Raw genomic sequence first — 22,628 nt, 5'->3', positions numbered from 1 at the left:
GACCGGGTGGAAATGTCTTCAATTCCTTCTTGGGTGTATTTGTTTCCTGGGGCAGGGGATTCTTTTCTTCGGCTCCTTTCACCAAGCCATCAGACCCCAGAGCATTTTCCATGCTGGCAACCTGAGCTGATTCCCTTGACCTGGCAGAATCGGAATTCTTACAAAATTTCACAATTGCCTTGGCTAGTTCCTCATCGGTCAGCTCGAAACTATTCATGGCTTCACACCATCCTGCAACTTCTCTGTCGATGTTGTGACTCAACTCTGAATTGTCAATCTGCTCCTGCATTAATTCAGTCTCAAGATATTCTTGGACCAGGGGGTTAATTACATCGACAGCATGCAATTTCTCAACATCCAAAGGTTTTTTCATAGCCTCATCAATGCTAAACGTGTACTTTTCCCCATGATAATCCAGGCTTATAGTTCCATCAAAGACATCAATAATCGTCTTAGCGGTACGTAGGAATTGTCTACCTAAGAGTACGCCGCTAGACTCAGCAGATTCGTTCTCACTCATCTTTATAACATGGAAATCAGTCGGGTAGATGAATTCATGCACCTTAACTATTACGTTCTCAAGGACACCTTCTGGGCATATGCATGTCCTATCAGCTAATTGGATTACCACCTTTGTGTCAACCATCCTAACCCCTACCAACTTTCTATAAATGGGAAGAGGTAACACATTAATTGAAGCCCCTAAGTCACACATGGCATGCTCGATCATGATATCACCAATAGAGATAAGGTAGAGTGAACATACCTGGGTCAGAACGTTTTGAGGGCAACCTCTTCTTCTGTATCACTGCTGACACGTTATCTCCAATCAAAATTTTTCCACTGGGCTTAGTCTTCCCGGCGATAAACTCCTTGATGAATTTGCTTAAGATAGTCAGCTTCAGGGCCTGCAGGAACGGCAGGTTGATCACCAGCTTCCCGAAGATTTCCATGAAGTCTATTGTGTCCTCTTTCTTCTTCTTGGTTTCTCTTAGAAGATTCCCCAACCTCTTTCCTGACTTCTTCGACTTCTACCTCAGGTTCTGGGTCTAGGAAGAATGGATCGGTCATTTGAGGTAGTGGTTGTTCCAAATCACCAGTCTGGATGTCATCCCCTGTTTCCATGCCATCTCTGTGGGGGACTGGGCTCTCTTTCTCCAATGTCCTTTGAGATATGCTTTCATCAATCTTCATTGTCGGCCCTTTGTACTCGCGCCCAGACCTTAGGGTAATCTGACTAATGTTTGCCCTGTCTGGCGGCTTGACTATGGCAGGGATCTTCCCTTCGTTCCCTCGTATCTCACTTAAGGAGGTTGCTATCTGAGATAACTGTTTCACCATCATGTCCATTGCCGCCTTGTGCTCCATCTGAGCGTCCTGAAGTTTATGCATGTTGTTTTGCATATGTTGTTGATTACTGACTAGGTGCACCATGTCATCCATACTTCTCTATGGCTTGGAATTCAGTTGACTATTTCCTGATCCTTGACTGTGATTAGATCCACTCCCCTGGTTCGGGCGGAAATTCCCTTGACCTCCTGGGTTATTGTTGTACTGGTTTCCTAGCCCCTGATTACCCTGATAATTGGGTTGGGAATTCTGATAATTCCCCTGGTTACTCCTCTGGTGTGGTGGTACACAGGAGTTTCCTTGGTTGTTCTGGTTCCTATTGCCCCGATTAGATTGGTCCCCTTGATTCTGGTTGCCCCAGTTGTTCTGCCTCTCCTGATTTCTCCCTGACCAGTTAAACTGTCTCTCTGGTGGGTGCGAATAATCTCTGGTGTTCTGCTGTGGAGGTGGCTGGGTTGGATCATTGTCGGACCATTTAAAGTTTGGGTGGGTTCTCCATGGTGTCTCCCTCTGTTTCCCTTGATTCCAACTCCCATCTGGATTCCAGCTTCCCATTGAATTCACCTGGGCCTAGTAGTCTCCCTCTTGAGGGCCATAGTATTGCTGGGGTGGAGCTTCTCCTGGGCCTGAAGTTTTCTCTTTCTCTTGTGAGGCAGGAGGGTTGCTCTTCTCGATTGCGCTCAAAAGCGCTTTCTCAAGCCTATCAATCCTTGCCTCTACCCTTTCTTCCCCCTGCTCCATCACTGCATTAGTCGAACCTTTCCTCATAATGCTCTGCGGGTTGTCGTATGTCTTCTTGGCATCAATCAACCTTCCCAAGGTTTCTCTTGCTTCACTTGCTTTATTCTTGGTAAAATTTCCCCCTACTCGAGGAATTCATCAGATCCTTGGACTCAGGGGTTGCTCCCTCGTAAAACAGGTAATAAGTTTCAGCCTCTATCATTCTGTGATTCGGGCAAGCATCTAACAACCCCTTGAAACGCGACCAATATTGACTCAGAGATTCATCGTACTCCTGCTTACACTCCACAGTCTCCTTATAGAAGGCATTCGTTTTGTTTGAGGGGAAAAAGTAGTATAGGAACTCCAATTTGAAATCTCTCCAGGTACGGATAGAATCATGAGGTAGTCTCAACAACCATGTGTTGGCCTCTCCCTTCCAGGCAAATGGAATTGCGCGTAGGCGATAGTCTTCCTCCGTCACATCGTTGGGCCTTTTCTGAATGCTGCACAGCTTGCTGAACTCATTCAGGAACTCATATGGACACTCGTTCCTTCGCCCAGAGAACGTCGGTAGAATGCTTAGCACGTTTGTCTTGATATCGATGGACCTCTGACGCTGATTTGTAACAATAGCCTGGGCTGGCTCACCATTTAGATGGGCAGTGAGCGAACCGATCTCAGGATCGGGATCGACTACTTGTGCCATGTCACCGATCTCTCTTTCCTCTGTATCTGAATATGACTCAAACTCCTCCTTGACTGACGACTTGTGATCCTCGTCACTATCTGAACTCAACGATTACGGATCTCATATAGTTAGCCCCGATCTGGTGGTAACTGGGAAAGTTGTTTCCTTGACCTGCCAACTAGACTGGGCGCTTCTCCAACCAGGTGCGTAATTCCAGTGTCCGAACCTTGAGCCCTTGCTCATAAACTGAAAAGGAAAGAAAACAAACAATTCAAAATGAAACTATATCAAGCTTATATCAAGCTTATCGGGTCCAGAGGATTCGCCATCCATCCCCGGCAACGGCGCCATTTGAAAAGACATGGAAGTGCAGTGTGTTCAGTGTGTTATATCAAGCTTATCGGGTCCAGAGGATTCGCTAGATCACTAGGTCTAGGAACTCAAGGAACCTTCAAATCTAGGTCGTCGGACACATAATTTCCCGTTTAAAAACCCTCAACCCGCTATACTATTGGCTAGTACAAGGAAGTAGGGATCGATCCCACGAAGACGGATGCGCTCGAATGCATTTAGAGAGTTTTGGAAAAGGTTTTTGGCTGCTGCCACTCAACTTTGGGTTGAGAATTTAACTACTAGACTGAAAACGAAATTTATCTACTAGCTAGACCTAGGAAATGCAAACATCATGCACGCATGCATCAGGACCATAGCTTCTCAAACAACTCATGAAAACAGTACGAAAATTCCTCGACCTTGCAAACATACTGCTTAAACTGGCGAAACAGAGATCAAACCTGCAGTGGGGACCATTTTCCCAAAACAGCAAGGTATGAATGAAAAGCTGCAAATAACTAACTCTGGAATTTAACCAACAACGGCCTTCATACCTTCAAACGATTCAAGCATAAACATGGAGAAAACAGAGCATAAACCCAGATCAAAACAGAGCATGATGATTCGAACGTCAGAAATAGCTATTAACGGGAAAATGAACAGATCTACATCTACTAGACGAAGCAAACAGAAGAACATAAACCAAACATCAAAAACCATGCAGAATCCAACCACTCTGCTCCAGATCCATAAGTCGAACGCTTAATCCACTCCGGATCCAAGCAATCTGAACCCAACAACGATCAAATCCAACTCCATTAACTCCGATTCTACAAATCTACTCCGATCAACAACAATTAAACTAATATTCAACTCCAAACCATCATAACAAGTGCGAAAAGCATCAACAACAAGTAAATCAACTCCAAACTCAGAAATCAACATCAACCTCAGAATCAAACATAGCAATAACAGAAATTAGAACTTTCATAACCACGAGAATTACGCTTCACAAAAGTAAAAGAGAGCCGAGCTTCGAACAGCGAAGTCTCGGACGAATTCCACACAGAAATTAACTAAAAAGCGGTAAATTGTTTCTTCCCCCTTCACGAGGACGGTGGTACACAACAACTAACAACTAAAAACCCCGATGAACCCCCATGAATCGCATATTCCCCAATTGTGTGTGAAAGTGAGCGAAGAGCGAAAATGTGATGTGAGTGATGATCCTCCCATGTGTGTCGCGTGCTCTCTATTTATAGATGAGGAGTCGATCTTCTAGAATCTCCTTTTGAATTCTCCACTTTGCCCTCCGTCTGGTGATCTCCTCTGTCTGGAAATTAATTCCTTTTCTGCTCACTGTTCTGCTGAATTCCTTCACCAGGCAATTATCTCCTCCACTTCCTAGATCTGGCGATTTTTCCACATACCTGGCTTAAAAAATGCGTTAGGCCCCGAAAATTATTGAATTTAACCCCATAACCGATGCATGAAATTTGCCTTATCATATTCTCTTGTCCTTGATCATCCGTCCGTGTGGGCGGATCTTGGATAATCAACAAATAGCTTTGAAGAGATCTAGGAAAACCAAATACTAAACACGAGATTGCCTCGATCTAATCCTATGAATTAGGATAGATCAAGTACAAAGACGAAAACCATAATTTATTGTTGGCGCATCCGCAGCGGAAGACATGGAACCCAAACGGGTCCTCAAAACGGATCTATTTAGGTGACTATGCATTCAATTCCAATTTCATGCAATAAACATAGATCTATAGATTACACATCAAATAAACACATAATCATGCAATTTGACGTGTAGATAATTATGTTACCTCTTGATCCATCATTGGATTGATGTTGTTCGCTTCACCACCCGGATATCTTTGGTTTAACGACCACGAATCTTCCATACTATTCCCTTGTCCTTGATTACTCATCCATGTGGGTGGATTTTGAATAACCAAATAAAAGTGATATGAGATCTAGGGAAAACCAATCACAAACACGAGATTGCCTCGATCTAATCCTAGGAATTAGGATAGATCAAGAACAAAGATCAAAACTCTAATTCTCCCACGTGCTAGGCACGAAATTCGAGACCAAGAGGGGGAGAGAGAGACCGCCGACTTGGCGGCTAGGGTTTAGGAGGAGTGTGTTGTCTTGTGGTCTATGGTTTGCTAGGGTTTCCCCATCTCTTCACTATTTATAGACTTAGACTTATTGGGCTAGGATGGTGGTCCATGGAATGAAATATATGTTGGGCTCACCCATTAGATAAATAACTAATTAAATTAAATGACCCATGATTTAATATATTATCAATGGAATATTATTTTGTTCCACTAAAGAATAATATTGCACTCCCATCTAAATCACCAAATTACAAATAACTTAGGTCCATTTTATTTTATAATATTTTCCGCGTTTAAGATTATCTTAATCAATCAATTTAATTCTTTCGTCTGCTATATGACTTGAATTAAATTTATTCTCCAAAGAGTTTTCTAGTTTGAAACTTTATTTATTATTCGTGGAATAAATTCCAACTACGCAGATTTCTGAATAATAAATTCATTTTTCAAACACCTCTTGGGGATTTAATCATACCACACTGGGCCCGCGAATTCTATGAAATAATATTCCAATACCTTCATGTTATTCAATTACTACCACCCAAGATATCATGAACAAATTCTCACATATTGATAAGTCAAAGTGGCGTATGACTGAATAAATTACGTACAAATTCTCACATATTGATAAGTCAAAGTGGCGTATGACTGAATAAACAATATTGATATTAATTCCATAGACTAGAAAATAATAAACTTTCTGAAATATATTCTTACTGTAGATAGCAATAAAGAATACAATTCGTATTAGATCCTTTCAGTGCTTTACCACACCGGTGTTACTAATCTCGTCTTAGGTAAAAGAGAATTATCACAAACACCGCAACCATACCAATAAGTAGCCAAAGCCTATCTAGGTTGTGAATACGTTTTTCTTCTTACTAGATCTGGCCAAGTCCCCTACTAGAAAACTCATGAGGAGATTCATTGAATATCCCTAGTTGACCTTCTTAGTAAAAAGCCTTAGACTTGTTTATCATATTTCAATAATAAACCATTATATTATATTATTTATTCTCATAAATAGGTAAACAAGTGGACGTGGCGTTTCTCGTATACATGCACAAGCTGACTGTACAAAGGCATGTACGCTCGAAGCATCTTTTAGTATACAAACCCCAACAATCTCCCACTTATCCTCAAAGAATGCTTTCGAGTATACCAACCGCTTTATTGGCCTTGTGCTACACATTCACACACATTTTCTCCACTTATACTCAAAGCAGGCTTTGGCCACTGTGTACTCAAAACTATAATTCTTGTAAAAGAATCTACCAACATAGTTTGCTAGAGTACATAAAAACGAAAATATACTTGCAATTTATAACCTTAATTCTTGCTAAGGAGCACGATTATTTGATCAAAATATATCTTGGCCCTTTGATCCAGTGGAATAATTTTATGTGCCTTTCTCAAGTGCACTTATACATATTCCAAAAGTAATTCTAATTTTAATAGTTAACTTGGAAATACCTTTTAATGTTATTAGAGTTTCGAAAGTTGTGCAATTCATCACTCCTTTCATTCTAGGGTGTGAGACCTTTTTAACTCTATCAAACATTACATTTAGTTCCATTTATGAATATTCTATGAGACAATACTTAGCTCCCACTTTTAAAAGTAGAAAAATACAAGTCTGAATATTCTTTAAAACTATTAAAACAATTTAAACAGTGCCTTGGAGTTAAATTCATCCTAGTTTAATAAAACGAGCCATGATGCTCTTATTAAACACTTAGAATTTAATTATTTCTTAAGAGGGGCTCCCACTATTTTAATTATCATTTTCACAACAAAATAAATAAAACAATAATTGATCCAAATTATTTTAAATGTTTTTCTTAGTGAATTTGAAGTTTCCAATTTATTTTAATTCACAAAATTCGGATTTTCTTTACGATCACATACATCAAGTTGTGTGTCGCGTCTGGCTCCTCCTCGTCATACTGCGAATCGTCCCGCAGGCGGTGATGCGACCGTGGGGTCTAATGTTCGGTAGCACCGCATCGAGCATTTTGCCTCCTATAGTTTCGAAATATATGTCGATCCATTCGGGGAAGTACCTAAATAGTTGTGATTAATTTCATACACTTATTAGAGATAACAAAGTACGGGCCGGGGTTGTGCTCATTAGACCGAAAGAGAAATTTTGATCATAAATATATGTTTTTTGTTTATTTATGTGGCTAGCCAGGGCCATATGGGCTATATGTATATATATATCTTTGGATTGGACCGGCCCGACCCGACCCAATATCTTGTTGGCCCATAATCTATATGGTCAGATCAGTTAATTATATATGCAAAAGAAATTAATTAATTTTGTCACTTGATACATATACCTCTTTATGGCTTCATTCAGGTACGATTCTTCATTGTAGTTGAATGCATCATCAAACCCCAATATGTTCTTCAAAATGTCAACCTTGAACAAAGTAATATATATAAATAAATTAACTCTAAAAAATATAAAGTAATTACAGCCCCAAAAAGAAAATTGCTACTTCAGTATGAAGATAATTGCTGAGGTTATTTTATTAATATTTTTTATTAAAGATAATGCTTATTGAATATTTTAAACCTTGAATTAGAGTTGACTTTTGACTGTATGGTTATTTATGTTAATTATTACTATTATATTCCATATTCATTTAATCACCAACAAATTATGCAAATTCAAATTGAAAAAAGAAGTTGGTGAACGGATTTTTATAAATTAATTTAAAAGAATAATTAAAAGACATTATGTTGTGATCCTGCGCTTCCAACGACATAACACCTAAATAGCTTAGCAAATTGGCCAACAAGCTAACCTACAACTCCTGATGCAGCCGATATAAAGACGAGTTCAACCTTTTTTGGAGAGCAAATCTCGTAAAATCCAACATATGCAGTGATACCGGCCATACCTTCACAAAATGATCGTCAAAATATGCAGTGATAGACGCAGAAAATTTCATTTAAAGATTATTACTAAAGTCTAATACTTTTGTTAGCGATGCGTGTATGATGTGGTTATGTGTTATTATTGTTAACATTTTAAAACACGTAATTCACAATTGATTTATTCTGATTTTGCTTCCGATTAAGATTTTGAGTTTAAAATGGTTTGATATAATTCTATAACCATAATTCAACCAATGAATTATTTAACTATAAAATTTAACATTATTTTGGTTGATGTCACATTTAATAGTTAAAATGCAAAATCAAATCGAATCAATAGTTTGGTTGCAAAATCAGAACAAATTAATAGTTTGATCGTTTACATGTGAATTTAATAGTTTGGTTGCAAAATAGAACAAATTAATAGTTTGATAATTTACATATGAATTGTAAAGTCTGTATGCAAAAACTATATTTTGATTAAATATTATAAATTTATAGGCAAATTATCCTACAATAATATGCACTGACACGGTACATACGGCGGCTAATTTGACAAACAAATTTACCAAGAATTCCAGTGTAATAGGAGAGAGGCACATCCATAGAAAGGATTTATAATAAATGTGATGTAAATTAAATTCAACCCTACTTATATTTTTCTTTTGTTTCTTGAACTTTGTTTATAGTTTGGCGTTTTTATATATTAAATTAAGTGAAAGATGTGCTTTAAAATCCCACTAGTCACGAATAAATATATTATTTTCATGCAGTTAATTTTTACCGTGAATTATCCAAGTTTATACATTCAAAATATTATTCTCGATTCTCAAATAAAATGTGATTTTCACATTAATCCATGAACACAAATAAAGTGATGTAATTATGTTATGACTATGAAAAAAAAATACACTAGAACATTTAGTGTCTTAATACCTTCATAAATAACTTTATAGCGCCTAAATAAACATTTTATTAAGCCAAAACGTGTAGTTTCTTCATAGCCTCCAATAAATATAGTATAAATTCTCAATTGATCCTTGATTAACACTCTCCTTTTCATTAGCCGTTGCATATCTGTTATTCTTTCTACATCATTGGGTCGAAGACTTGAAGCACAACGACATAAGCTTGATTCTGGCGGTATTCATGGGCCGGCGGTGGGGTCGGTCGGCCCCCCTCGACCCCAATCGCCGTTCATTCCTAGATATGGTTATATGTCTTGGCCATATTAAAATACTAATTTTGTTAATAACTAATGGTTAATTATGGATGAGTTAAATACGGATTGACTTGATGAATGAGTTAAATATGGATTGACTTGATTAACATGTTAAATATGAATTGAAATATATAGGTTAGGACCAGAAGCGAAGACACTTAATTGATTATTATTCTATAGGACAATATATGTTTTTTTAATATACGAGCCTAATTTCGGACTTTAAAATACAAGTACACTACTAATTATTAATATATAGGATAAAATATGTTTTTTATTATACGAGCCTAATTTTAGACTTTAAAACAAAAGTACTCTACCTAATTGACAAAATCTATTAATGTATAGGACAAAATATGTTTTTTTAATATATGAGCCTAATTTTGGACTTTAAAATACAAGTACTCTACTAATTATTAATGTATAGGATGAAAATTGTTTTTTTAATAAAGGAGCCTAATTTTAGACTTTAAAATACAAGTACACTACTAATTATTAATGTATAAGATCAAATATGTTTTTTAATATACGAGCCTAATTTTAGACTTTAAAATAAAAGTACTCTACCTAATTGACAAAATCTATTAATGTATAGGACAAAATATGTTTTTTTAATATACGAGCCTAATTTTGGACTTTAAAATACAAGTACTCTACTAATTATTAATGTATAGGATAAAAATGTTTTTTTAATATAGGAGCCTAATTTTAGACTTTAAAATACAAGTACTCTATCTAATTGACAAAATTTATTAATGTATAGGACAAAATATGTTTTTTTAATATACAAGCCTAATTTTAGACTTTAAAATACAAGTACTCTACCTAATGGACAAAATCTTTAAAGAGTGGATCAAAATATCTTTTTAAATAAATATGCGAGACAAAATTTAAACTTTAGTCAAACTAAATAAATAATAAGTCTAATATTGTGTCGCATTTTTACGAAAAATTGAAAGTATTGAAAACAACTTTACAAATGTTGTGAGTGAATTAGTCAAATGTAGTGAACTTAATACCTAATGACCTATAAATACAATAAATTTTGCCAGCCATAACCTAAAGTCATAAAAGAAAATACAAACTGAGACTCGTTCAGTTTCCCTTATATGGCCTGGTGAGCCCACGTAATTGGATCTTTTTTCAAGTGTTCAGTGTTGGAAAATTGCTGCTGGTTAGGGGCTTTAGGTGTTAATATTTGTTTTTTAATTAAATGGTTGCTGAAGAAAATACCCCCGCCTATTATAGAGTAGAAGGAATATTTTTTTTAGTCCACGAACTTTGTTAATGTATCATTTTAGATCCGTGAACTTTAAAATATCATTTGAAGTCAGTCAACCATGAGTTAATATCAATCGAAATATTTTTTTACTATTTTCAAGTTTTTTGGATGAAAATACCCTCAATACCGGGTACATATTTTTAACAAACTTATTACATACCCATATTTTTTTATACATATTTTTACTACTCCCTCCGTCCCTGAAATTTTGTCACATTTCATTTTCTGCACTCGTTTTGAACAATTGATACTTCCTCCGTCCGCAAAATGTTGTCCATGTTTGACTCGGCACGTGTTTTGAGAAATGTAAAGAAAAGTGAGTGAAAGAAGTTAGTGGAATGTAGGTCCCATATTTATATATTGAATTTATAAAAGAATGTGAGTGTAATGAGTTAGTGGAATATGAGAACCATTTACCAAAAAAGTAAAATAAAAGCAAAGTGGACAACATTTCACGGACGGACCAAAATGGAAAAACTGGAAAACGTTTCACGGTCGGAGGGAGTAATAAATAATTAATGAAGAAAGGGTAAAGTAAGATAGAGAATAATGTAGATAAGACTCTCTTCTACGTTATTCTCTCTCTTACGTTATTCTCTCTTTTTTACATTATTAAGCAGTACATTGCCATTACTCGGTTGATTACATCCATTATATATGTTGTGTTTACGACCTCAGACACTAGTACCAAAATATGCTTCTGTTAGCAAGAAGTTCCGCATACTATGTATGGATCAAAACAGACATGGCAACAAGTCGTTTTTTTCTCAACCACAATGAGTTATCCAAAAAAAAACATAGTGTTAAAAGTAATATAAATAGCGTTTCCAATGATTATCCGTATAATCAATCCAGTTCATTCACGGCTTCCTTCTTCCGTGGAGTTATGCTTTTTATACAGGTAATGAACTCGGTGGGGGTCTGTCGACAGTAGAGGTGGTCGACTTTCTTTCCCCTCGACTTCCTCTTCTCTGCGTCTTCATGAGACGTACTAGCCTAGGCCCCTTGCTGTTCAGCCAATCTCTCCCTGAACTTTTGGGCAATTGCAAGTGGAAGAACATCATCCACTACTTCGTCAATATCCAACCTTGGCTGCTTCGCTGCTGTCCAAAAATCAGTAATGTATCGCATTAATGCACAACACTAACTGTATAATGTACAAATGTAATCAAATAATGCACCAATGAATTAATGTATCGCATTTGTGCATTAATGTATCGCATTAATGCACAACACTAATTGTATAATGTACAAAGATAATCAAATAATGCACCTGAATTAAAACTAAAATCATAATGTACACCAGTCCCTACAATAATGTACATATAGCAACAAATAATGCACAAATGAAAATAATAATGTACATATAGCATCTGACTTAATCAGATGGACGTAGCTTCAATCTAAAAAATAATGCACAGAACTACATACAATAATGTATACATTTCAACAACTAATGCACGACATAATATAACATTCACTAAACCAAAATCCATAATGTATACCAAGTAATGCACAAACGAATATTAAACCAATAACAAATTTTGTTAACAACTCCCTACAGTACTGAACAAATAGGATCAAATAATGCACAGATGATAACAACATTCACTCATTTACAGGCTTTTTATCAAACTGATTTATATAGTTTCAAACAAAAACATAATGCACAACAATTCATACAATAATGTACACATTGCATCAAACAATGCACGAATAAATACAAGATACACTTAATTACAGGCTGTCCAAAATCACCCAAAAATTACCTGCAGTCTGGGTTGGTTGGCTTCTGAAGGGCCTTCCTCGTTTCGTCATACTGGATCTGTGACACAAACCAAAAATCAAATCGGGATTCAATCTTCTCTCTAAAATCGCCCAATACACAATTGTAAACCAGTTATTAACTACAAACTTCAATAATGAACAGAACCCTAGCACAAATGAACACAATTTTACGATTTACAAAAAATTGACCAAAACAAGTGCGAAAAACTTGAAACTATTTGGTAGAAAACAATGAATCTACGATTAGGTGGTGTGTCGTCGGTGATAATCGCCGCTTAACAGTGGTGTCGTCGGTGATAATCGGCTATTAATAACAAATTGAAGCATAAAAACCCTACCTTGATGTCTACTTGAACCGGAAGTCGCGCGCCAAGGGAGTACGTTTTCGACAGTGAAACGGCGTCGGAGGCTTGAAAAAACGACGAAAATCAACTTATGGGTTTGATTTTGGTGGCTGGTAGTGGCGGCTAGGGTTTGGAAATGAGTGGGAATTGGGGGAGACGATGTTGAATCGTGGGTTTAAGGAGTGAGACGGTTGGAGTGAGAGAGAGAGTGAGTAGATGGAAGGTCTATGAAAATCTCGCTCCTTCCGTTTTAATTCATGGTTGTTTTACAATTTTACCCATATAATGCACAGAATGAACCTAATAATGCAACACAGGATGATTTTGTGAGGCTTCATCTAGTCCGTCCATCATACTAATCTAATGGTTGATATTAAGAAGGAAATAGACACTATGGGGGCAATAGGACCCTAATGCTCCCCAATATATATATATATATAAGGATAGAGTCCCATTATTCACAAATCCAGTCTTAAAGACCGAACCGCAGAACCATACTAAATTAGGGTTTTAAGATCTAATGTTTCATGAAGGAGATACACAAATTTATAAATTATTTTCGCCTTCATCACGAGCCTATTTTAATTCATCCGAAGGTAAATAAGTCATACTAACATGTTAGGAAGATTTAACTTCATTCCAGAATATATTACTTCATTCAAGTATGTTTTTACTTCATTCCAATAGGATTATTACTTCATTCCAGTACGTAAATGCGGTTTCGCCGTCGCATACCATTCTTTCTCTGCACAATGTCTATCAGCACCGCAACAGCGCTGATATGGTGTAATAAACACATGGAATGATGTAATAAATTATTTGAACGAAGTATATGTAGAAGCATTTGAAGTCCTACTGGAATGAAGTAAAAACTTATCCAATGAAGTAATAACGTTTATAAATGAAGTAATAAACCCACTTGAATAAATTTCATTTTTTAAAGTGAATAAAGTAAAAGTCTAGGTCAATGACTTCAAATGAAGCATATGTTGAATCATTTCAAAACCTACTGAAAGCAAGTAAAAACATGTTGTAGTTTCAAGGTATTATGTACTGAGTGAAGTAATAAACCTAATACAATGAAAAAAATGGGCTTGTAATGAAGACCGAAAAAAATTTACACAGCAGTACATCTCATCAAAGAACTAGATCTAATGGCCCTAATTTGGTCTCTAGTTCGGTCTTTAAAATTGGTTTGACATTGATCACAACTCTATATATATATATATATATATATATATAGGATTGTATTCAAATCCTTTTTCCATATTTTCTCTTATTTCCTTCTTGATCTCAGCCCCACGATTTTGTCATTCGACGGTTAGATTGATGCCACGTGTCATTTAATAATGCAGATTTTCAGTTGAATAATGCACACCGACTAATAATGCACCGTTATAATGTAATAATACAGATTTTCAGTTGAATAATGCACACAGACTAATAATGCACCATTATAGTGTAATAATGCAGATCATCTGGACCGTTGATGAATGAGATCTAACGGTCCAGATTAAGAAGGAACTTAAATCTAAGGGGAGAAAATGAGTTTAACACTACCCTATATATATATATACATATATATGTATATATATATATATATATATAGGTGTGTGTGTATGTGAATGTAAATACTAAATATGGGGTGTTACAATAATTGATCTATGTCCGTAGGTGAAATAATTCTGCGACACGTTCTACCATCACATCACACTAATAAAAATATGAAACATCTATGTCAATAATAATTCCGCTGGTGGATAGTCGCAGACGGTTTTGGACAGGTGAAAAGTGAAAAATAACTTATATAACTAACTTCATTTTTCATGTCCTTTAAATGATCATTTAATACCAGAAACACTAAATTCAATTTAATTACTCCCTATATTTGTGTAGAGATTCTGACCTAACTTCAATAAGTAGTATGATTCTTATAATCTCAACACAAATATAGGGAGTAATTGAATTGAATTTAGTGTTTCTGGTATTAAATAATCATTTGAAGGACATGAAAATTGAAGTTAAGTATATTAGTTATTTTTCACTTTTCACCTGTCCAAAAACCACATGCGACACACGGCTGAGCAGAGCCGCTTCCAGCTCCTTCCTAGCGGCGCCGCCCCTGGCATAACCATCCTAATCGAGCTCAGGTCGAAGTTATCCACCAATGGAATTATTAGTGACGTAGATGTTTCATATTTGTATTAGTGTGATGGTTGAATTTGTCGCATAATTATTTCACCTACTGACATAGATCAATTTTGTCTTGAACTAGTCATTTCAAGTGATGTTTCAAAGCTAATAAAGATGATTTTTATATTTCTACCGTTGTGGGCTCTATTAGTAAATTCTATGTAATTTAAGATTGAAATAGTGTTGCATATATTAATATCACTGAATTTTTCATGATAATAAAACAGTCATTTCCAGCCTTAATTCAACGGGCCCTTGCCCATTAAACGAGTCACAGAGAAAATTTAACCAACAAATCAAATTCTACATTGGGCCAGTAAATGCACTATGAATGCCCCTATTTACCAATTCAACCACACCCTTATTTTATAAATAATAACCCTCTCAATCTCAACTGATCTTTGTAGTGCATAGACATCTCATCCGCCACAATCAGAAATCCAAGATGTACGGAACAATGTTCGCTGAGATGACGGTTGACGTACCGGCAACCGAAAGCGTGGAAGCTCTACAGCAGTCTCCTCTTGGTATTTTGACGTGTTTTGTGAAAAATGCGTAAATTTGAGCAAAAAAGATAGCTAAAAGTCGAAGATGAAAATCTGGAGCATTCAACCCGCCCAGCGGTCAGCTGGCATATTATTATAGAATAATTTGAACAAGCCGCGGTCTGCTTCGAGAAAGTTGTGCTGAAAAGACTAGTTCAAGACATAATTGTAACACCCCAAATCAGAATTTGCCTATAAATTTTCGTGTCAGTGCATATTATTATAGAATAATTTACCTATATATTTATAAATTTTCATCAAATTATAGTTTTTTGCATACAGACTTTACAATTCACATGTAAATTATCAAACTATTAATTTGTTCTATTTTGCAACCAAAACTATTGAATTCACATGTAAACGATCAAACTATTACTTTGTTCTTTGGTGAGGCTCGGAACGACGGATCAGGATTAATCAAGGTTATATGGAAGATAACCGAACCCGGTGGATCAGTTAGCAAATTGTCGTTACTACTTGATCAAGTCAATCCTCAAACCGACTCACGTAAAGAAAATATTTATAACTCCCAAAGACTCGCACTACTTTAACAGTAAAGCGGCAAGAATCGGGGTCGATCCCACAGAGAAAAATGTGATGCGAGTGTGTGTTTAGTGAACAGGGGTTTGGCTGCGGCCACGCTTTAACTTGGGAGTTTGTTTTAACTACTGGATTTATGCTAGGCAGAATTTAAACTAACTACTTGATTAAACCACGAAACAGTAAATCATTTTAACATTCATTATAACTAGGCACTTGGAACAATATTTAAAGGCGAGAAATTAAACTGTGACAGTGAACTTGAAGATCCGAAAACAAAAGAACTTTGATTCCAGAATAGATCTCGTCCAAAGTGAAATATAAAGCGAAAACTAGCTACGAAATTGAAAGAACATAAAGCGAGTAAAGGCCGAGCGATTCTCGGTCGGAAACTAGAAATAGCGCCGGACAGAACTGAGCCTCTGTCGCACTGAATCACTTACGCTTCACTAAAATTCTAAACTAAGCTAGCTAAGAACTGGAACGAAAGTTAACTAAACTAAGCTAAAACTAAAACTAGGATGGGAGGGGGAATGAAGTCGTTCAAGGAGAAATTCGTGGTGGTGGATAACGAGAAGTGTGTGAAGGAGGCAGAGGTTGTGGAAGGTGGATTTATGGGTCTAGGGTTCACGCTGTATCGTATGAGATTCCAATTTGATGAGGTGGGAGGGAAACGAGAAGCGTGTATAACTCGATCTCCGATCGAGTACGCGCTCACAGAAGAGAGCGCAGCTAATGGTGCAATCGCTTCCATTAAACCATACATTGGCCTATGCTTCTCTGTGCGAAGTATTTGCTCCGCAACATGACAATTGATCAACTATGCGCAACAATGACAGTGAGCTAACTATTAACTTGGGACTCGCTGTTTTCTTTCATGTTTGCCAAATAAATTTCGATTCTATCCTCCTACTAATATCTCTGTATTTCAGTTATCCGGCATTTCTCTTTCTTGCTATTTAATGTGAAGTATTATGATAGGTGTTATTTGCTTGGTGTTATTATATGTCGGTTCGGTGTTGCTTTACGAGTGCTTATGAAGTGTAGCTTTTGTTGAGTTTGAAAGTATGTTTCGGATTTTGATGACAGAAAAATTTACATTTCAAAAATGTGTTATGGTTAAAAAAAATCAAAGTTGAAAAGGTTATGTCAAGCCATATTTTAAGATGACGTGGGTGGGTTAGCCATGAACTGACTCTAACAGCAGACGTGTCTTTATGCTATCTACTGAGAGACTAGGTCTGGAATATCTATTTCTTAATCTACATACGTTAGCATTGAGTATACGATATTGAGTATCTACTACTTTGACTTACCAAAGGTGCGGGTTTTTCGTTACCCAACGATCCAGGTATATTGGGTAGTGGTGATCATTATCTAGCGGTGCTAGGATTGCTATTATGTTGAATCGTGCGCGAGGTGAGTCTCGTTTGATAATGTCCTCAAGAGGAGCGCAACAAGGTTTTATTATTCGGAAACTGGCCAGTTGGAGTTTTATTACTCTATGAATAAAACTAAGTGTTTCTTGCTAAGTCACTCTAGGAATTAATAAGATGTGTTATTAATTAAGTCCATAGCAAGACACATTAATTATTATTAATGGACATTTTATCTTAAGCGCGGGAAATAAATAATATATAAAGTGGAAACCCGGATTACTTGTAATTTTGGATTTGGATGGGGAGTTCAATATTACTTCTGTAGTGGCTGCTCGTAATATTCCCATATAAGCTTGTATTAAATTGTGGGTTCAATTTAATTAGTAAAAAGCTAATTGGGGGAGCCCATATCCAAAACTTATCCATAGATCCCTGACTGGGCCAATATGAACTATTATAAATAGGGGAATAAAGGAGACAGAAAAACACAATTTAATTGTCTTGAAAATTTCGTCCACTCTCATTTTTATGAAGAGGACGATTTTTTCTAGAAACTCTACTCTGTCAGAAAGTTCTGTGTTCTTTATTCGAGTCCTAGGTTTCGATAAGATCAGCCCACCCTGATGTTGGAATACAGTTCAGGACACCAGTCAGAAGATCCGGGTTTATTATGAAGATCATCGTGGAGAAGGCGCGAGCAATCGACGATTCTTTGGAGAATCAAATCGGTACCTCTAAACCGTAGAATTCATGTTTAGGATTTATTTTTATGAGCATGAATTATTTGCGTTCTAACATGCAATTCTGTGTTAACATGTGAATTGATTAATCCCATAATCGGTCAAATAGATCCTATGTCTGATTTATTGTTTTGTACAAGTCTTCCGCTGTGAAAGGGGCTCCAAACCCCAACACGATCTACGTTCGCGGTAGATGACCGTAGTATATTCACTTCAAATCCGATTCCCGGTGAGTGAGAAATAGTGGATTAAAGTTGGTCACATTGTAGCTTTGATAAGCTATGAGTTGAAAGTGTAGGGAGTAATGACTAAGGTAATTATCCCACATTGGAGATGAGACACTTCTTTAAGTGTGTATTTATGAAGTGTCTTTACTACACTTATAATTATTGTGGGCTAAGATGTGTGAAAGAGCCGACACGCACGCACACCGCGCCGAGCCGAGCCGGTCCCGTGCCCGAGCCCGAGCCCGCGCCCACGCCTATGCCCATGGTCTTGGTCTTGGACTTGGATCTTGGCAATTGGTGTTTGGCTTGGTCCAGGCTGGTCGCTGGATCCAGACTTATGTTTTGGACCCATTCAGTTTTGAGCAGCAGCTTGATCAACAGCCTGACTGCGCCTTGAGCAGCAGCATGATCAACTTGGCCTGCTGTGCCTTGAGCGATGGCTTGATCAGCAGACTTGATCAACTCGCTTCAAGTCAGTCCACTTGTGACGGTTGAACAAGGGCGTGTACAACGTCTAGATTCAACGTCGACCTCCAGCTTTCAAATAAGTAACGGCCGGCGGTTACAGCCCCGCCATGATGAGCCATGACGATAGTCATCAAGACTGTGTTGACCCCCGCATTGGGACTAGGCCTATAAATAGGCTAGTCATTCTTCGCATAACATACTGAATGAGATCGATCATTAGCATACACATAAGCATCATATTCTCTCTGCATAGTCTTCTTTTCGAAGCTCTGCCCTCGCCTCTATCCAGTTCGCCGGAGCTCTGTTGATTGCGGTGCTGCTTCATCAGAGACGCAAGCCATTTTATCTTTGGGGACGACACGCCAAACCGAGAGCACTACCGGGGCGTATCTCGTCTTGCAGAAAGAGGGCTTTCCTCGACTCGGCTACGTTTTATTTCCAGTTTTGTAGTTTCGATTTCATTGTAATTCCAGTTTTTAGTTCTTCCTTCTTTTGGGTTGTATTACGCCCGGTATTGTTTATCTCTTGTAAAACCAGAATCCCCAACAGAAAGCATATCATAATCATTTAACTTTGACGGAAGCTCCACCTCTTCTGGTTTGGTTTTGTGGCAATGTTGTGCTCTGTTGGCTTCCGAGTTCAAGGGTCTGGCTCAAGAGCAGTTGTCTTAGATGTTTCTTCCCGTGAGTGCTCTTCAATCTCATCTCCAGTGAGCTCCCTCCTTGGGAATGAATTGCCCTCAATCCGGATTCCGTACACCTATAAATAGCACGAGAGTGTAACATCCCAAATTTTTGTGACCTTTATTTAATATTCGTCGTTTGGAAATGTCATTTATGAAATTTAATTTGTTGCTACGTGATTGAGTTTGATTATGTGGAATAAATCATCACGGGGAAATTGAAATGAAGTGCTAGTTATATTTTAATGTGGGGAATCAATTTAAATAAAATCAGGCATCTTGTTCTAGCCAAAAAAAAGTGGCAATTGTCGGCCCCTCCAATTATTGGGAATTTTATTCTTTCTTGGATTTAATTAATTATTTTGGGATATTCATCCAAATTAAATCCAATTAAATCTTGCCACATTTTATTCCCTCACCCCAATTGAATTAAGAGTTGAATTATTTCCTTGTGGCTAATTAAGAGGAGAATATATTTGCTTCCTATTTTGTGAAATTCCTTTTATTCAATATCAAATTAATACCTAAGCCAAATTAATTGGGGATGTGAATATTTTCCTTCTATTGTGTCTCCATCCCACACGTTTTGGCTTAATTTCCTTGTGGAAAACTTATTTAATTGTTGCCTATTTTATGAGAGTCTTTTACTATGATGACCCTAGAGCCTACACAAAGCAAGAACGATTCAAATATTTCTCTTGGAATCCCAAATTCAGTTCCTATCAAAGCTAAAACGGTTAGATCAACTCTATATTTCCTCGCGTAAGACCCTCATGGGAGGCAAGGCATTGACCACTGCAGAAAATGCAAAAAAATAAAATAAAATAAATAAAAAATCCTACGCCGCGTCGAATCGAATTGAAATTTAATATCGGAGAGAAGGTCTTTTCGAAAGTATCCTTTTACAAAGGAATAACCAGATTTGGACTCAAGGGAAAGCTGAAACCACTATTTATTGGACCATATGAAATTCTGGAAGAAGTAGGCCCAGTAGCATATCGCTTGGCATTACCACCCGACTTTGGGAACGTACACAACGTATTCCACGTCTCCCAACTTCGAAAATACGTGTTCGACCCAAAACATATGATTCGCCACGAAGGAATCGCTCTAGAGCCTAACCCGAGTTACGAAGAAAAGCCGGTAGAAATACTAGACCGAAGGGTGCAACAGCTTAGGAACAAGTCGATTACTACAATGAAGGTTTTGTGGAAAGAAAAAAAAACCCACGGACAGGAAGAAGCAACATGGGAGCTAGAAGAGAAAATGAAGGAGAAATATCCCGAGCTTTTTGTCTAAATACTTCCTAAATTTCGGGATGAAATTTCTTTTAAGGGGGGTAGAATGTAACAACCCGAACTTTCGTACCTTATTATTATTATTATCCTAAAGATAAATAATAAGTGATCGTTGTAGTATTCAAAATCTGCCATTTTCATGAATAATAATTGATCTTGGAATTATAAATAATCGTTGCTTCGTTCTCGAACGAATATTTCAAGTAAAAAAAAAAGGGGGTAACACCAAATAAAAATACTTATAATGTATGGCATATCTCCGAAGTCCGCTAAATTACTATTATAAAAATTTATCAAATCTTTATCTATTACAATTAGATAAAAGTTCACGCAGCCCGTTCAACGGTCGTGCTCGCACTCCAAGAAAGTTCGGTACATCATCAGGGAATACTATGGATGTTATTTGTTTTCCTACACCAAAGCCACGAACTTGAAACGATTATACATACACCAAAATTTAATAAACAAGTGAATAAATAAATAAACAATTACTTAAATAAATAAATAAAATAAATAAATAAAATAAATAAATAAAAAGAGGGTAGATTCAGAGGATCGGATTTTTTTTCCCATAGCATTAAATGCTCCATTAATTGGATGGCAAAAGAAATCAAATGAAATCTAATAGTAGATTTGAGTGGATTTGGACGGAGGAGATTTATCTTCCCATCCAATCATAATCTTGGGAGGATATCATTTAATGTAAAAATATAGAAGATCACGGCCTCAAATTCTCAATCAAATTGCAAGAGGCTTCTTGGCCATTGAATCAACCCAAGGAAACACCCAAATATATGCATTGAGAGATTAGAAGATCAAAATTAAATATTGATAAAGATTTGAGCATTTAAGAGTCCTCCCACTTGTATAGCAAGTTGACCGAATCCAACAAGTATACAAATAATACACCCCCAACGTTTCCAAATACAGCCACCCATCATAATCAAACATCCCAAAAATACTACATAGAATAGAGGAGTACGAGGATGAAGAGTTGCTAATAATTGTAGGATCAAGTCCAGGATCCAATGACACTTTTGTTTCCACATCAAAAGGTAAACATCAAGCCTTTCTTTTCTTTCATCTATGTACAAGCATGTATATACAATTTCAAAGTTAGAATCTGCCCAAATTTGGAATTTACAACACCTAGTCTAGTCTAATAGTATGTTTCACCTTCAAGTCTTCCAAATTTCAAGAAATACTAAAATAGATCCAAAAACGTAAAGTAGATCCAAAAACGTGAAAACCCAAAATAAATTCAATAATAATCAAAAGGTTAGAGAAGTTTATCTTGGGAGCACACTTCTGCCGGAGATCCGTCAACAGCTCCGGCAGCCCGCACCACTCACTGCCGAGGATAATTTCACAATCTCTACAAATTGCAAATTACACACCAAACTTTTAGATCAAAGGTCAGATCTTTAGGAAAATAATTAAAATGGAAATAGAATGAAGTACCCTTACCTTGCTTGTCGAAATCGGCGTCGGCGGCTGGAAGGGGGGGGAGATCCTCGGCGATGGCGGCTGGGGCGGACCCGCGACGGCGGCTGGGGCGGATCCGCAGCGGGACGACGGCGGTAGGAGCTGCTGCTCGTGGCCGTGAAGTAGAGGAGCGGCGCGAGGGCCCGCACGACGGCGGACTCCGAGATTTCCGTCAAAGTGGCAACGTCTTCGCCGGAGAATAGAGAGAGAGAGAGAGGAATGAGAGGGAGGCTGCTCCGGGAGAGGAAGAGGAAGAACCGAGAAAGGGGGGGAGAGAGGAAAGGAGAAGATGATGGAGGGGGAGGGAGCTGAAACTC

General features: G+C 37.2%; 1 protein-coding gene and 1 long non-coding RNA gene across 2 annotated transcripts; one reads left to right on the top strand and one right to left on the bottom strand.

The window, feature by feature from the left end:
* The first annotated feature begins 16,553 nt into the window (after positions 1-16,553).
* LOC121767015 (norbelladine synthase-like) lies at positions 16,554-18,873 on the top strand. The gene is made up of 2 exons (XM_042163232.1): positions 16,554-16,814; positions 18,694-18,873. Exons 1-2 carry the CDS (start codon positions 16,554-16,556, stop codon positions 18,871-18,873), a joined length of 441 nt encoding a protein of 146 aa, XP_042019166.1.
* Positions 18,874-21,882: 3,009 nt separating this feature from the next.
* On the bottom strand, positions 21,883-22,427 carry LOC121768924. Its single transcript, XR_006043444.1, has 2 exons — positions 22,294-22,427; positions 21,883-22,201 (listed from the first exon to the last, which is right to left on the bottom strand). It is a non-coding gene; the product is annotated as an uncharacterized LOC121768924 (long non-coding RNA).
* Between the last annotated feature and the right edge of the window lie 201 nt (positions 22,428-22,628).

The sequence above is a fragment of the Salvia splendens genome, chromosome 15, assembly GCF_004379255.2.
Source record: "Salvia splendens isolate huo1 chromosome 15, SspV2, whole genome shotgun sequence".
In the NCBI taxonomy this organism is placed as follows: Eukaryota; Viridiplantae; Streptophyta; class Magnoliopsida; order Lamiales; family Lamiaceae; genus Salvia; species Salvia splendens.
Note: the sequence above shows the minus strand (reverse complement) of the source record. Positions and strands in the feature narration are given on the sequence as shown.

What these genes read in the sequence shown, in the direction of transcription:
- LOC121767015 (XM_042163232.1), top strand. Translation starts at nt 16,554, where the DNA reads ATGGGAGGGGGAATGAAGTCGTTCAAGGAGAAATTCGTGGTGGTGGAT. An exon ending in ACATTGGCCTATGCTTCTCT is followed by an intron (nt 16,815 to 18,693) that starts GTGCGAAGTATT and finishes GGCTTGGTCCAG; the next exon opens with GCTGGTCGCTGGATCCAGAC.